The sequence below is a fragment of the Schistocerca cancellata genome, chromosome 9 (assembly GCF_023864275.1).
Source record: "Schistocerca cancellata isolate TAMUIC-IGC-003103 chromosome 9, iqSchCanc2.1, whole genome shotgun sequence".
NCBI lineage: Eukaryota > Metazoa > Arthropoda > Insecta > Orthoptera > Acrididae > Schistocerca > Schistocerca cancellata.
In genome coordinates this window covers 394,294,198-394,311,690 of record NC_064634.1, presented here as the reverse complement: position 1 = coordinate 394,311,690, position 17,493 = coordinate 394,294,198, and the positions used below count along the sequence as shown (strand labels likewise).

Here is a 17,493-nt window from a genome sequence, read left to right as displayed (position 1 = left end):
CTTGCCCTCCTTGTCAGCTAAGTCCCTAAGGGGCCCCATTATGTGCCTAATGTTGGAGCTCCCAACTACCAAAAGTCCCACCCTCTGCCACTGCCTGGAGCCTGACCACAGGTGAGGGCTCAGCCTGTGCGAGCAGTAACTGGATTGGCCACCAGTGAGGACCAATCAGAGGACTCTGACGCGCTGGACATCTGTTGGATCCCCATGGCTGGCCCACAACAGTGGTGCCCATCCACAGCAGCCTCAAGCTATGCTCTGCCACGGTGGACTTGGTTGGCTGTGCGTTGTCTGTGTGGCGTTTATGTTCACTACATCTCTCCTGTACCGTCAAGATGGTCTGGCCGATATTCATTTTCCCGCACTGGCAAGGGACGTAAACTCCTGGTTTGCGTAGTTGTAAATCATCCTTGACTGTCCTAATAATGTTTTCATTTTGGATGGAGGGCAAAACACACACTTGACATTATATTTTCTGAGTATTCTGTCTATCTTTGCCGATGGGTTCCCGACATATGGTATAATCGCCATTGCAACCGGTTTGTCTTCATCCTCGGAAGGCTGCGGTCTCGGCTTCTTCTGTCTTCAGGTGCATTTTATTTGCCGGTTATAACCGTTCGTGTGGAACGTGGCCTGGAAGTGCTCCAATTAAGCTGATAGGCTGTCACAATCAGAGATTTTGCGTGCTCTGTGCACCAGTGTGCTCAGAACACCCTCTCGCTGTGAAGCAGCACGACAGCTGGTGGCATGCAGGTACAAATCTGTATGTGTCTGCTTACGGTAGATGCTGTGTCCTAGAGTGCAATCTGGTCTTCGCTTGACGAGCACATCCAGAAATGGTAGCTGGTTGTTTTCTTCTACCTTTTGCCAGTCTGCCTTGTTAAAGCCCACCTAGGCAGCTGTCTGTGGGCCTGATGCCGGGGCAGAGACAGGAAGATGGAAAAATGGTCACTACCACACAGGTCATCATGTGCTCTCCAGTGGATATGGGAAAAGTCCTGGGCTGCAAATTGATAAATCAATGGCCGAGTAACTATCATGAGCCACACTGAAATGTGTGGCGGCCCCATTATATAAGAGGCAGAGGTCGAACTGAGACAGTAAAGTTTCGACACCTCTGCCTCGGCCAGTACGCACAGTGCCACCCCACATGGGGTTATGAGAGTTAAAATCTCCCAAAAGTTGGAAAGGTTTAGGGAGTTGATCGATCAGCGCAGCTAATACATTCAGAGGTACTGCACCATCTGGAGGAAGATATACATTGCAGACAGTTATTTCCTGTGTCATTCTTATTCTGACAGCCACAGCTTCAAGTGGGGTTTGAAGGGGCACAGGTTCACTACAGTCTTAGTTTAGGACATAAACGCAAACTCCACCTGACACTTGATTATAGTCGCTACAGTTCCTGTAGTATCCCTTATAGCCACGGAGGGCAGGGGTCTGCATTGCTGGGAACCAGGGTTCCTAGAGGGCAATGCAGAAAGCAGGTGTACAGCTTAACAGTTGCTGTAGCTCAGCCAGGCAGTTGCAAAAACTGCTGCAATTCCCCTGGAGGATGATGTCATCGTGAGACTGGGAAGACATGGAACATTCAATGAGGCAGTTTACGCTTCAGGGTCACCTGCTGCCACCAACTTTTTGCCTGAGAACTCTATATCCATTGTGTCTGAGGGTCCGGCAAGATCTAGGTCCTCAGCGGACACCAGAATCTCAACCTCATCCCCAGACGCAGAGCTTCTAGGTAGCAATGGTGTGGGTGCCACTGCAATTCCATTGGTCTTAGGAACTTGCTTTTTGGATTTCTGTCAATGCTCCTTGGGTTTCCCTGGCTGGGAGGACTTCACTGGACTGAGGATGTGTGTGAAGCCCTATGACCAGCTGCTTTTGGGCTCTTCAGCCACTGGCGGGTATCATCTTTTCCACTAGCAGAAACCTGGGAAGGGAGTGATTCAAGGAACCCTTTCCCAGCGAGAGGAGCCGAAGAAGACTTACGCTTCTCCAGCTCAGAAGTGGTGACTAATATCCTCAATGGTAGGCGCGGCGCGGGTGGGGGGGGCGGCGGGGGTGTTGCTCCTGAAGTAAGTGGTGCGAGAGCAACAGGGAGGGAGTGCCCCCCACCCCCCACTGTCAAGGGGGCCGGTGTAGTCTTCTGGTTCCGAGAGGCGACAGGAATGCGAGGAACAGATGGGACGACAACTGTTCTCGTAGCGGCAGCATACCAGGAGGTCACAGCCACAGAATGTAGGTGCTCAAATTTCCTCTTAGCCTCAGTGTAGGTCAGCCGGTCCAGGGTTTTATATTCTAATTTTCCTCTCTTTAAAATCCTGCAGTATTGGGATGTGATGGATGTCCACAATCTCGACATGTGACGCTGGAGGTGCAGCGGGAAGACATATGGCTAAACTTCAGCACTGCATGGGAGGAGGGATATATGGTGTGACGCCACAGCAGTAGACCATCACCTTGACCTTCTCAGGCAATGAGTTACCGTCAAAGGCCAAGATGAAGACACCGGTGGCAACCTGATTATCCTTCGACCCCAATGGACACGCTGGACGAAATGAACACCTCACCAGCCTAAATTGACACGCAGATCGTCGTCAGACTGCAAAACAATGTCCCTGTGGAATATAATACCCTGGACCATATTTATGCTCTTATGGGGCGTGATAGTAACAGAAACATCCCCCAACTTGTCACAAGCGAGTAATGCCCATGACTGGGCAGAGGATGCTGTTTTTATCAAGACTGACCCAGAGTGCAAACCTGTCCTCCAAATGCTCCACAAAAAACTGAGGCTTTATGGACATGAAAGATTCCCTATCAACTCTCTTACATACAAGGTACTGGGGCGAATAAGCTGGACTGCCATCCTTAGCCTGGCATTCCTCCAATTCCTCCCATGGAGTGGCCAGGGGGGGAGGGGTGGACGATTTGGGTTCATATTTCTTAGCATCGAAGTTAGACTTCGCCTGCTTAGAGAGTGCTGGTGGTGGACCAGCCAATGAGAAAGTGGGCTAAAGATCTCACTGCAAAATGGGCATGGTGCACCATGTAAGGGGCCCTTCCCCAATTGGCTTGCTCTACGGGAAATTTAGAAAGATGGAGGTCAAACCCGACAGGGGATCATCACATACATGCCGAATCTTGTGAGACTCCTTTTAGTCCACTCTTTACGATAGGCAGGAATACCTCTGACCTATTCTACCCTCCGGACCCACAGGGGGACATTTCAAGTCAGGAATGTGTCCCTGCAGTGTGTGGGTTTTGTTCATGTTCATCCTTTAGCGATGAAACAATGTGACTGAGCAATCTGCAAACCACAAAATGACATGTGTAAATTGATGACAATCTTACAGTATAGATTTTTACAGGTCACCCCTTCAGGGGCATAATTATAATTTAAGTTTATAATGGGCCATGTACAGGAACATTAACTGTATCCAAGCTATTATTGTGTAAATAGTTTGTCATAATGAAAGAAAGGAGAGATTGGCTTGTGGTCAATTTTGCTCTAAAACAAAAATTTGATGGATACAAAATAAAACTTTAAATTATGCAACTGTGTCTCATTTTTAGGATGTAACATGTCCAAACTATCTTGTTAACAATGCCTGAAAACAAAATTATCGAAACATTTAATAATAAACTATCTTACTCTAGCTCATGTTTGGAAAAGTCTTTTAATGTTAGTTTGGCCCTTCCCATATCACAAATAATAAGTATTTCATAAATAAATATGGCATACATTATAAAAATAACACTGATAGCAAAGGTAATCTACATCTACATGGATACTCTGCAAATAACATTTAAGTGCCTGGCAGAGGGTTCATTGAACCACCTTCACAATTCTCTATTATTTCAATCTTGTATAGCGCGCGAAAAGAAGGAACACCTATATCTTTCTATATGAGCTCAGATTTCCCTTATTTTATCGTGGTGATCGTTTCTCCCTATGTAGGTCGGTGTCAACAAAATATTTTCGCGTTCAGAGGAGAAAGTTGGTGATTGGAATTTCGAGAAAACGCAATGAAAAATGCCTTTCTTTTAACGATATCCAGCCCAAATCCTGTATGATTTCTGTGACACTCTCTGCCACAATTCGCAATAATACAAAACGTGCTGCCCTTCTTTGAACTTTTTGGATGTACTCCATCAGTCCTTTCTGGTAAGGATCCCACACACAGCAGTATTCTAAAAGAGGACAGACAAGTGTAGTGTAGGCAGTTCCTTAGTAGGTCTGTTACATTTTCTAAGTGTCTTGCCAATAAAACGCAGTCTTTGGTTAATGAATTCTATTTTATTTTTTTGTGTACACACAAACCATGCAAACAACATCTGGAGTACATGTAACATGTTTACAGACAACCAACAGCAGGATGCCTTATGTGGCTTTGTCTGTTTTTTGTTGTTGGGCAGCTTTCACTGCTCTAGCTGCCTCAAGCTCCTTCAGTTGCTGCTGAACCTTCAGAATATCTTCTTCTGATACAGAAGGCTCCACCCCACATTCCAGTTCTTGTTGTCGAATCCAGGACAACTTTTCTGCTTTTTCTTGTAGAAATATTGGCTTTTGCTCCTCAAAACTCCGGCGCAGCTCGTACAGGCGTTGCCTCCGTATGTGGGTGCAGTGTTGTGCTGTCAGCTTACGTAATGAATCCTTACGTGTTACTCGATAGAAGAAGCTGTAAGGTGAAATGACCATTACTTAAATGGAGCACAAATATACCATAAGGATTCTTTTCTCATTGACTTCCACAATAACATGTATTTTCCAAAAAAAAAAAATAAAATTGATATACATCTGGTCTTCTTTGATATAAACAATATTCAGATCTCAATGGCAGACCAAAAGTTGCACTCTAAATATAACTGAGATGTTTGACTTTGGTTAAAAATCATCAAAATGGGGTAGAAAGTTGTCACTGCTGATTGACATTAATTACTTTAAAATTATAAAATGACTAATCACTCAAGCTGGCTTCACACAGGTAGCACTAAGTACCTATGGCTAGATGACTTGTCTGGTATAGTAATAATAGATTATACACTCCAACATTCATTGTGAATCATTATATCAGTGACAACCACATCAAAATCCTTACAGCTGCTCCTGAGATTAGTCTTCACATACAGATGAATAAATAAATTATGTATATATTCTGGTCAGACTTCACTGTTCTCTGGAGTTGGAGCAGCTGTTTCCTGCTTTTCCCACCAAATACTGGCTGCTAGAACTGGAATACTCTCTTTGAAATTCTGGAGGTAGCAGGCACAAAATATAAGGGGCAACAAGCTATTTAAAATTTGTACGGAAACCAGACAGCATTTGTAAGAGTTGAAGGGATGCAGAGGTGAAGCACTGGTTGAGAAGGGATTGACACAGGGTGGTGGCCTAACCCCAATGTCATTCATTTTGTGCATTGAGCAACCAGTAAAAGAAAACAAAAATGTGGAGTAGGAATTAAAGTTTAGGGAGAAGAAATAATAACTCTGAGGTATACTGATGAAACTGTAATTCTGTCAAGAGACAGCAAATGACTTGGAAGAACAGTTGAATAGAATGGACGGAATTTTGAAGAGAGGATATAAGATAAACATCAACAAAAGCAAAACAAGGGTAATGGAATGAAGCTGAAGTAAATCAGGAGATGCTGAGGGAATTAGATTAGGATAGGAGACACTAATATTGGTAGACGAGTTTTACTGTTTGGACATCAGAATAACTGATGGGCAAAATAAAGAGGATATAAAATGTAGCCCGGCAATGGTAAGGAAAGCATTTCTGAAGACTAGAAATTTGCTAACATTGAATATAGATTTAGATGTTAGGTAATCTTTTCTGAAGGTATCTGTCTGTAGTATAGCCATGTATGGAAACAAAAAATGGATGACAAAGAGTTTAGACAGTAAGATAGAATAGAGGCTTTTGAAATGTCGTGCCACCGAAAAATGCTGAAGATTAGATGGGTAGATCTCATACCTAATGAGAAGGTACTGAACGTTCCTGGGGTGAGAATAAATTCGTGGCATAACTTGACTAAAAGAAAGGATCAGTTGATAGGACACATTGTAGGAGGAGGCCAAGAGATGTACACAGTAACCACATTCAGAAGGATGTAGGTTGCAGTAGGTAATCAGAGCTTAGGAGGCTCACTCAGGATACAATAGCATGGAGGGCGTCAACAAACCAGTCTGGTACAAGATGTCACTCCAAACACCACACATATACTCTCATCTTTACCACAATTATGAATTACTCACATAAACACAAACCTTCCTCGTGAATCAGTCTATCTATTAATGAAAACAGTATCAAAATCTCTACAGTAGTTTCTGAGATTAGCCTTCACACAGAAACAGAAAATTGGGGGCTTTAATCTGTAACACGTATAGATACAAAACACTGGGTGTCTGAATTATATTAACACTATCTCAAAATGAAACTTCAACTTGGATAACTATAAAATGAGAATGAAACAATACCTACCTCCAGGTAGTAAAAACTCAGTGTTGCCAAGGGGCACATTTGAAAGTGGGGAAAAATACTATTACTAGTTTCTTTGACAAGGATCAGAGAGAGAGAGAGAGAGAGAGAGGGAGAGGGGGTGGAGAGGGAGAGAGAGATGTTGGGAATATTAGAAAGGAGGGACACATCACACACCCTACCTGTTTTGATGACGAGGGATAACAATGATCATTGTTTGTATGTATGTAGAATGGTAATTATATATTTGATAATTGTTTTGCCAACAGTGTATATAGTATCACACGTCACAGCAACAAAAACAGTATGTATCATTCCCTATAAGCTTTATAATGTTGAAACAAGTTGTTGATTAAACAATATACTTGTACTAATGAAGTGGTAGTTTTAACAGACCTCTATGCTGAAGTGCCAAAGAAACTCATATAGGTACGCGTATTCAAATATAGTGATATGTAAATAGGCATAATACGGCACTGCAGTTGACAAAGCCTATATAAGACATCAAGTGTCTGGCGCAGTTGTTAGCTCGCTTACAGCTGCTACAATGGCAGGTTATCAAATTTAAGTCAGTTTCAATGTGGTGTTAGGTGGCGCATGAGCGGTGGCGTACAGTCTCTGAGGTAGCGAAGAAGTGAGGATTTTTCCATACAACCATTTCACGAGTGTAGGACCAATGACAAATAAAGAGAATCATTTAACATGACAGAAATGCAACCCTTCCACAAATTGCTGCAGATTTCAATGCTGGGCCATCAGAATGTGTCAGTGTGTGAACCATTCAACGAAACAAACTGATATGGACTTTCGGAGCCAAAGGGCCACTCGTGTACCCTTTATGACTGCACGACACAAAGCTTTACGCCTCGCCTGGGCCTGTCAACACCGACATTGGACTGTTGATAACTGGAAACATGTTGCTTGGTCAGACAAGTCTCATTTCAAATTGTATTGAGCAATGAACACAGGCATGTATGGGTATAGAGACAACTTCATGAATCCATGGACCCTGCATGTCAACAAGGGACTTTTCAAGCTGGTGGAGCCTCTGTAATGGTGTGGGGCATGTGCAGTTGGAGTGATACGAGATTCCTGATACATATAGATATGACTCTGACAGGTGACACATACTTGAGCATACTGTCTGATCACCTGCATCTATTCATGTCCATTGTGCAACACTCCACACATCCAGAATTGCTAAAGAGTGTGTCCGGGAACACTCTTCTGAGTTTAAACACTTCCGCCACCCACCAAACTCCCCAGACATCAACATTATTGAGTATATCTGGGATGCCTTGTCACGTTTGCCTGTTTTCGGAAGAGATCTCAACCCCCTTGTACTCTTACGGTTTTATGGACAGCTCTGTAGGATTCATAGTGTCAATACCCTCCAGCACTACTTCACACATTAGTCAAGTCCATGCCACATTGTGTTGTGGCACTTCTGCGTGCTTGTGAGGGCCCTACACAATATTAGGCAGGTGTACCAGTTTCTTTGGATCTTCAATGTATAAAGAAATATTTAGACTCAATATACAAAAAATTACTCACTCTGGAGGTGGCCTGTATTCAAGCTGGAGCTTTTCTAGCAACCATTCAAACCGCTTGTAATCCTTGGCTCGCAAAAACTTTAACCGTTTCTTCCTCCTGTCTATCATCTCTTTGAGCACAACTTTATTCTTTTTGTCACGAGGAAACTGCTCCATGTGTCTCTGCAATGAACGTATCCTTGCAGTCATCTCTGCAACTAAAAAAGAATGGTGTGTCAATAATAGTGCAGCATATTTTTAGTTAATGCTAGTTCTAGTTAAAGTGATATCCCCTAACAGTATGATGTCTGTTTTGATGTTAATTTAATTGTAATTGAACATGATATATGGAAAATGTAATAGTCATTATAGAACATGAAAAAGACTTCCAGTTATTAAGTTCTTTGTACAGGCAAAACATTATTATTAAACAAAAAGGAGGGAAACAGAGTGGCTACTCGAACTTGGGGAGGGGGAAATAGCAGTGAGAATTCCAGGCAAGTACGAGGGTATTTCAGAAAGTAAAGATACACCGTACGCCAGAGGAACAGAAGTGTTTTGGCGAGCAAGTTGGCAACACTGGTGTTAACCTTGAACCGTTAGCTTTCTCCTCGCGGTCGTTCGGCAGCTGAACATTGCTGCTGGTCGGAGTAGGTCATGTTCAAAATGGCTGCGCCCATTCAGAATCCCGCCAAATGCGAAGTGTGCACCGTCATAAGTTTACTTTATGCAAAAGGTCAGCAACCAGCGGATATTCACAAAGAAATTGTTTCTGTTTATGGGGACATTATCAATCGACAAAATGTAGCGAAATGGCGTCGTCATTTCTCTGAAGGTAGGACCGATGTTCATGACGAACAAAGAACACGTCGGCCATCTGTGATCTCTGATACCCTTCTTCGGAGAACAGAGGAAACAATTCGTGCAAATAGACATCTCACATTCAAAGAATTGCTTCAGATCATACTGGACGTGTCAATGACAACTCTCTATGACGTTGTGACTGTCAAGTTAGGGTAAAGGAAATTGTGTGCACACTGGGTTCCAAAACTGTTAATGGAAGAACACAAAAAGAAAAGGATGGGCTTTGCACTCTACTTCCTCACACGCTATGCTTAAGCAGGTAATGAGTTCCTTGATCACATTGTGACAGGTGACAAGACATGGGTTTATCACCATACACCTGAATCCAAGCAACAATCAAAGCAATGGCGCCATTCGAATACAGCAAAAGCCAAGAAATGCGAAACGTCGATTTCAGCAAAGAAAATCATGACTTCTGTTTTTTGGGACATACAAGGCATTCTTCTGTTGGAATTTATGCCTCCTGGAACGATAATTAATGCTGCTGCATATTGCCAGACTTTGAAACGTCTTCGAAGGGCAATTAAAAGCAAACACAGGGGAATGCTGACAAGTGGAGTCCGCTTGCTTCATGACAATGCTTGGCCTCACACAGCACTTGTAACCAAAGCACTACTCAAACAATTCAAGTGGGACGTATTGGACCATCCTCCATACAGCCCAGACCTTGCACTCACCGACTTCCGTATCTTCCGTTACCTGAAGTCACATCTTGGTGGAAAACCATTCAACGATGATGAAGAGATCAAAGATGAAGTTGAAATGTGGTTCCGACAACAGGCGACAACCTTCTATGACTGTGGGATACAAAAGCTTGTGCATCGACTTAACAAATGTTTGGATAACGGGGGTGATTATGTCGAAAAATAACAAATAATCCAGTTAATAAGATGTAACTGACGTTTTCTAGATAAATTTTCTATTTAAGGACTGCAAACCATTGTATCTTTACTTTTCGAAATGCCCTCATATTACAAATTTCCAGGTGAATATATTCATTTCTTTCTAATAAATCACCACTACAGAAATTAATAAGCAATGGTTATTGCCTACAAGGGAATGGAACTTTACAGCATTAAAAAAGTGTTTGAAATGTTGTGATACCTACAGTTTAGGGAAAAACATTACTATTATTGGTGATTAAAAATTGCTGATAGAAGGCCACTCACAACAAAACCAAAACTATTAAATTGATAAAAATCTATATAAAACTAAGCAGGCTTACACAGTTTGATACAAAACTAAATAGTATGTTCAATAACAAATAATGTGTACTTACACAGTACTTATAATTTAAATGTTTCATTTATGCTGGTCCCAAGGATTTCTTGAAAGATTCAAGCCCCACTCGAAACGCACAAAATGTCTATTTAGAAATTTGGTAGAGAAACAAAATTTTGAGTTTTTTCAGATAATTTCACTATTTATGAAACAAATACAATGTCACAATGCAATTACCAAATTTTTTAAAGCCTTTGTTTGTTCTTATTTTCAAACACTTTGTTTCCAACCCTTTCATTTCCGAGTACTTTTTTTTCGTTTTTCTAAAATGCTCTGTTCTTCTGCAAGGTGTTGTCCTTTGAGATGATTACGATATTCTACATGTGTGTGTGTGTGTGTGTGTGTGTGTGTGTGTGTGTGTGTGTGTGTGTGTGTGTGTGCGCGCGCGCGTGCGTGCGTGTGTGCGCGCGCGCGCAGTGACTAAGGGATTTTGGAATATCCAGCTTGCTAATGCCTTTTCTATTGGACACAGCATCGTATGTTTGCCTACGCATAACAACTGATTACTCCCCCATGTTTTCCAAGAGTTCCTTTCAATGTTAGCATTTCCATGGGAAAAGACTGCAAACTAATTTCATGACAGCCATCAAATTTTGATATTTGTCACTAGGAATATGCAACCTGAAATGATCAACCTTTTTTAAGAACAATTGTATTCTTTAAAAGAATTGATAATATGTGGTAGAGAAGTCAGATCCTTGAATTCACGCATTACATTATCTGCTGCAGATCCTCTTAGGTGATTTCTTTCCGAGAGAATACAAAGCAGCTTATCAAAATGTGATGTTTTACACAATAAAACGTGGGTCAAGAAATGTAATGGCAAATGTCAACGGGTAGTTTAAGGGTGACCTGTTATTAAGTTTCATGAGAAATGTTTGAAGACTCGTCTTATGTTCTTGTTGAAACTTAAGAATATCAACAGCTTTTACATCCGAATTGGTTTTCTTTAATTCTTTATGGGTACCAAAGCCTATTTGTTTTTAAGGTAACAGATTTTTTTTTCCTTCCTTGGCAGCAGCTAACTTGATTGATGCGCTTTTGATTTAATATCTCTGGTTTCATAAAAGGTCCTCATACTGTTTTTCCTGTAAGTATCAAAACTGTGTGGATAAATGGAGTTAACAGAGCATCTATCTGGAACTATGTTTGGAAAGGCTCAATGTCGCAGGCTAAAGACTTGAAAAAAGCAAATTTAGCACACAGCAATGGCTCATTAATATTCAGCAACATGAAGCTTTCACTCTTTGGTTCACTCTTATCCTTCTTCACACCCTTGAGATACTTCTCCATGTTTGGTGTTATAAAGATTGCTCTTTGAGCAACTGAAGAATTCTCCAGTCATCTGATACAAATTTTTTTTTCCCCAGAACAGTGAGGCCTGAGCACTGAGTACACAATGCTCTCCTGACTGGGATATTCTTGAAGAAATTATACAAGAATCTCAAAAATAATGCAATGTCCCAATGTGTTGCCCTGGTTGCATATTTGAAAGCATTGAGCATGTGGTGAAGCCCACAGCTATGAATATCTAGTAGTTTCTACTCTGCTGAAAGTGCTTTATCTTCTTTTAGAAACAGCTAATTTACATTTGGTCCAGCCATTGAAATCTGAAGAGTCTTCCCCTTTGGTATGTCTTGTCACATTAGTGAAACAAGATAAAAGGCCAGTAGCTCTGGGACGGCCAAGAAAGTAGGAAGTATGGTATCTTGCTATCTTTTTTTTACTCTCATCCTAAATCTTTTATTCACACCAATTTGTGTGCATCCCACAATTTTATTCAGTGATTCGTCAAGACCAAGGATAATATAACTGGCTTTCATCAGCAGCCCAAGCAACTGTTGATTAAAGTAAGGTGCAATTATACACTTAAGAACATATCCTATAGTATTTCACTTAAGTTGCATCTTTTTAGCTACAGCACTACCTTTACACATTCTTGAGATTACAGCAACAACTTTTTCACCTGTCTGAAATGACTTATGTCATAACTGTTCCAACACACCAGAGAATTTCTACCGTCATTACATCATCTTTTAATACAAATTCTGCAAGTCTGCAGGGACGATTTGCTATTAAAGGTAAGAGAGAGACTTTAAATTCTGAAGATGGAATATTGAAGTGTGTGGTTCTGAAGTACGAGGTGACAGAGTAGCAGCTGACGTTTCTGGCTGAAAAAACACTCCAGTTGATATGCACTTTAGCACGTTGTATATGTTTATTCCCCTTCATGTGGCTAAAAAGTGCCTGGGAACATATTATTCCTCGAAACACGTTTCCCTGTGGCATTTCATGAAGTGTTTCCATCTTTGTTTCTGAATTCTGTCCACACTGGTGGCAATGATTTCTTGCTGTGTATTCACAAAGTCTGTAATGCTGTTTGTTGTGTAGTTTTTGTATCATCTGCTACTTTTATGTCTATTGATGAGGAAACTGTAATGATACTTGGCACTGAAAAATTAATAACCTAAGAAGGTTCACACAAACAAAGTAAAAGGCCTCGTTGTTGGTGGTGGGCAAAAATGTACTAGAGAAGAACTAGCAATAATAACTTGCTACAGGAGCTGAATATGGAAGACGGCTCTGATTTTTTGTAACTTCACTTGGATGCCATCCACTGCCTTTGAATTCCAAATAGTATCTAAAACTAGGGGAGCATTGGTAGAAGTCCTGAAGGTTTGTTTAATGGTAACTAAATGAAGAAAACATTATATATGCATATTATCAAATTTTTATTCAGTTGATATGATTCTGCATATATCTTCAAGGGTCATTATGTTCCGGGTTGTTTATGAATGTGACTGGTGAATGGTAAAGCAATATGTAATAACTCGAGAATCTTCTGCATTGATCACTCCATTTTTTTTTTTAGATAAACTCACTAAAACAAGTGAAAAAACAACATGGATCAACTGTACACCAGACGCAATGCGATATACAAACACGCGTTATTGCCGTGCAGCCGGTGACACGTATTAGCCCACTGAAAATTTGTTTCCTTCGATTCGTATAGGGCTTGCATAATGCCGTGGCAGTTAGATAAGCACATGACAAGGAACGTGTGGGGTGAGCAGTAGTGGTGAGGGTTACGGGCATGTGCTGTTGAGGAAATGCCGCGGGCTGGAGGGGAAGTGCCGTTCTCAACTGAAGCCTACACTTACATCATCTGTAAATATTAAGTGAGAGTCCTCCGCGCCCACACTTGCATGGTGGCCATTCAAAAATATCTATTGTCACTTTTGTTTTGGTTAGTTGCAAAACAATTTCGCCAAAAGTGCATCGATTTATTTTCGCCTCACTTATTAACCATTTGTAACTTTCAGAGAAGCATCATGAGTGGCTGCCAAGTTAAAATTTGCTTCTTTTTACCAAAACACAGTGGAGTTTACACAGTCTCCTCTCACTAACGTCTGCAGATGCAGTTGCAAAAGAATTCTGACAAAATGGTTTATTACGTGAGTAACTAAAGAAAATGAAGATGAGTAGCTTATGAAAAAACATATTTTCGGTACAAAATAAACATCTAATGTCTTCACTTATGTTGTTCCAAAACCCATAGCATTTCTCGTTTTACCCTTAAAAAATTGCGTTCTTTCATCGAAAATGTCTGTAGTTGATGGAATAACATAGTAGATAATGAGGTTTTGCATAACAACCATATCACAAAAAAACTTTCCTCTTTGCATGCTATATTTACCAAAACCTCATTTCGATATTTCAAACCATTTAAGAAATATGAGGGATGTTGTGAATATTTCACTCTGGCTTTATATCACTGGCGCGGCATCGCAAATGAGTCTGCTACGTCAGATAAATTTTCCCGAGCTTGATAACAGATAGAGACCTCAAGCCAAGTCTAAAAACATATTATGTAAATATAATAGAGGGAAACATTCCACGTGTGAAAAATATATCTGTCTGCTTGTGTCTGTGTATGTGCAGATATATATATATATATATATATATATATATATATATATATATATATATATATATATATATATATATATATATATGACTATAATAGAGGGAAACGTTCCACGTGGGAAAAATATATTTAAAAAGAAAGATGATGAGACTTACCAAACAAAAGCGCTGGCAGGTCGATAGACACACAGACAAACACAAACATACACACAAAATCTAGCTTTCGCAACCAATGGTTGCCTCGTCAGGAAAGAGGGAAGGAGAGGGAAAGACAAAAGGATTTGGGTTTTAAGGGAGAGGGTAAGGAGTCATCCCAATCCCGGGAGCGGAAAGACTTACCTTAGGGGGAAAAAAGGAGGGAAAAAAGGACAGGTATACACTCGCACACACACACATATCCATCCTCATATACACAGACACAGGCAGACATTTGTAAAGGCCAATGTCTGCCTGTGTCTGTGTATATGAGGATGGATATGTGTGTGTGTGCGAGTGTATACCTGTCCTTTTTTCCCTCCTTTTTTCCCCCTAAGGTAAGTCTTTCCGCTCCCGGGATTGGGATGACTCCTTACCCTCTCCCTTAAAACCCAAATCCTTTTGTCTTTCCCTCTCCTTCCCTCTTTCCTGACGAGGCAACCATTGGTTGCGAAAGCTAGATTTTGTGTGTATGTTTGTGTTTGTCTGTGTGTCTATCGACCTGCCAGCGCTTTTGTTTGGTAAGTCTCATCATCTTTCTTTTTAAATATATATATATATATATATATATATATATATATATATATATATATATATATATATATATATATATATATATATATATATATATATATATATACACACACCTGTCCTTTTTCCCCCCTAAGGTAAGTCTTTCCGCTCCCAGGATTGGAATGACTCCTTACCCTCTCCCTTAAAACCCACATCCTTTCATCTTTCCCTCTCCTTCCCTCTTTCCTGATGAATCAACCTTTGATTGCGAAAGCTTGAATTTTGTGTGTATGTTTGTGTGTCTATCAACATGCCAGCGCTTTCGTTTGGTAAGTCACAACGTATTATGTAATATACAAAATCATAGCGACCTATTTTCCATTACAAACCTTTTCGAATTTTGCGCAGTGTTTTACTTCCACATAAATATTGCAATAACTATGGTCATTCACAAAACGATGGGATGCCAACATGAACCTGATATATAAAGGTATAAAAAAAGTGAAAACAATTTTTTTTTACTGAACAGTTTCTGTAAAATTATTTTGAGTATGATTGCAGGATGTGCGCCCCAATTCTGTCATCACCGACCAGCCAAAAGGTTTCAGACACTGTCAGCCTGCCCTTCCAGACAAACGAATGAATTTGCCCTGCGCTTTGGAAGAAGATTGGTCTCACTGCACATCGGCCACCTTATCCTGCGCGGGCTACAATCATTGCTATGGATATTTGTTACCATATTTCAAAATGGTTTCGAAATGGTGTCTACAAGCAGCAACCGAAAATATACTTTGAAAACATATTTGAAGCTCACTGTATACACAGCCGCAGAACCGTAACAACCTTGAAACCTGTCTGCCTCTCTTTCATTAACATGGAACCATATAAAGATCTTTTAATATCAACAATTTGAACAAACTTTTGCAAAAACAGTTAACCACAAGCAGAGAACATACTACGGGATAACGAACTTTGAACATTTATAAGGAAAAAAGTAAGGTTAGTTCAAATCAGCACGAATGAGATTTAAATATACAAGTTGAGATATCATGTGAATGTGGATCTAACTAGTTTGGTGTTTATGTACAGTAACCTGCTTTATCTATTTTAGTTTACACGAGATATGTAGTGCATTTTTATGTTGACTTCAGATCATATGTTCAAAATGCATATTTGCTAAATTTGACTGTGAAAACACCTGGTGAACACATAATAAATGTTACACTGAAAACAATATTTTTATTTCACCTTTCTTGTAACAATTTAATGAGATAATAAAATTTAAAAAACTGAGCATATTAACTTCAAGTAATTCATTATTTAACAATAAACTTGTTTACACCGCAAGTCTCTGTTCCCTTTGACCACTCACAGGTGCCAACACTGGCCAATATTTACAGTATGATGCATAAACATTCGAGACAACTTTCAGTTTAAGTCGCATGCAGCAGATGTAAACATATATGATGCAGGGATTGCGGCTGGTGCATTTGCAGTTCTGAGCGTGAATTAATTATATTTTGTCACTGTAAAACAAAAAGGAATACACAAAACAAGTTGGTGGGCTATAAGACTTCACATATTTTGAAATTAGTAAATTTTAAATAAGGTATAAAATCGTACGCAAATACATCCATAAATGTATTTCTTGACAGTAAAGTTCCTTAAAGTCAAGAATCCCACTATTCCTGAAACGATTATCTGAAGAATCATACTGGGAAGTAGACACGACAACCAGCCTGCCTCGAGTTTTGAAATGAGAAACAAAACTACATTTGTGGCAATGTGTGGTCACCTTATCTACTGACTACAAAGCCCTTTGATGTTTGCTTTAAATACCGACAAAAAACGGAGTTGTTCCATGATTGGGGCCAAATTCATATAAATAGTACTCTTTGAAATATTTGTATTTTAAAATTTGTGGTTGATGAAGCTCAATAAAATTAAATTACACTGCTCAGTTGAAAACTCTGAATCCCCTGGGATTTTCTTGAGTTTCGAGATAAAATGTAACTCCGTGAGAACTCCCAGTTTTCCTGAAGAATCGCCACACTGGATGATTAGGATTTAAGGTCTCAATGACGACAAGGTTCTTTGAGATGGTTGGTTGATTTTTCTTTTTTACCTAACAATGAGATCATCAGCCCTCAATCCACGAGAAGAGCACCCAGACATGGAGACATCCACCGAGAATGGTTTCTGGTCTAGTTTGGGGATTCATAACAGTAAAACTGAGAAGTCTAAAAACATAATGGATATCTCGTGCACTGTCTATAGTAAAAGTCAAAAGTGACTACCATACTGACTATTGTCCAACGAGCACAGATGCCCGTAATAGCTATTACGAGACCAGTTAAAGGCACTGCTATACTTGTATCACGAAGGTTACTGGTTTGGAGCAGTTTTGGCCTGAAGATGACTTAGACTAACATTGAAACTGGTTGCCTAGAAATAAACCTATGAAGTGGTCCAGTGATGGTTGCTTGACCATTTTTAAATATTTTAATTTTTTATGTGTGTTTACCCTATAGAGAAGCTCAAAACAGTTTTTTTTTTTTTTTTAAATTTTACCTTTCACCTTTACTGAATGGCGGCCATTTTTGTTTGTAAGTGGGCAAAAATATGAATATCTCTGCACTGGGTTAAGTTACAACATTGCAATTGGCATGATTGTTTTTAGAAAAGTGTCCTCTTCAA

General features: G+C 40.1%; 1 protein-coding gene across 1 annotated transcript in view; it reads right to left on the bottom strand.

The window, feature by feature from the left end:
* Window positions 1–4,280: 4,280 nt before the first annotated feature.
* LOC126100340 (28S ribosomal protein S15, mitochondrial) overlaps window positions 4,281–17,493 on the bottom strand; it is a 44,261-nt gene continuing 31,048 nt past the window's right edge. Inside the window, exons 3-4 of the mRNA XM_049910952.1 lie at window positions 8,039–8,234; window positions 4,281–4,682 (exon numbers count right to left, since the gene is read on the bottom strand). Of these exons, the coding sequence (XP_049766909.1) occupies window positions 4,385–4,682; window positions 8,039–8,234 (494 nt within the window). The 3' untranslated portion in view covers window positions 4,281–4,384. The remainder of the gene's footprint in view (window positions 4,683–8,038; window positions 8,235–17,493) is intronic.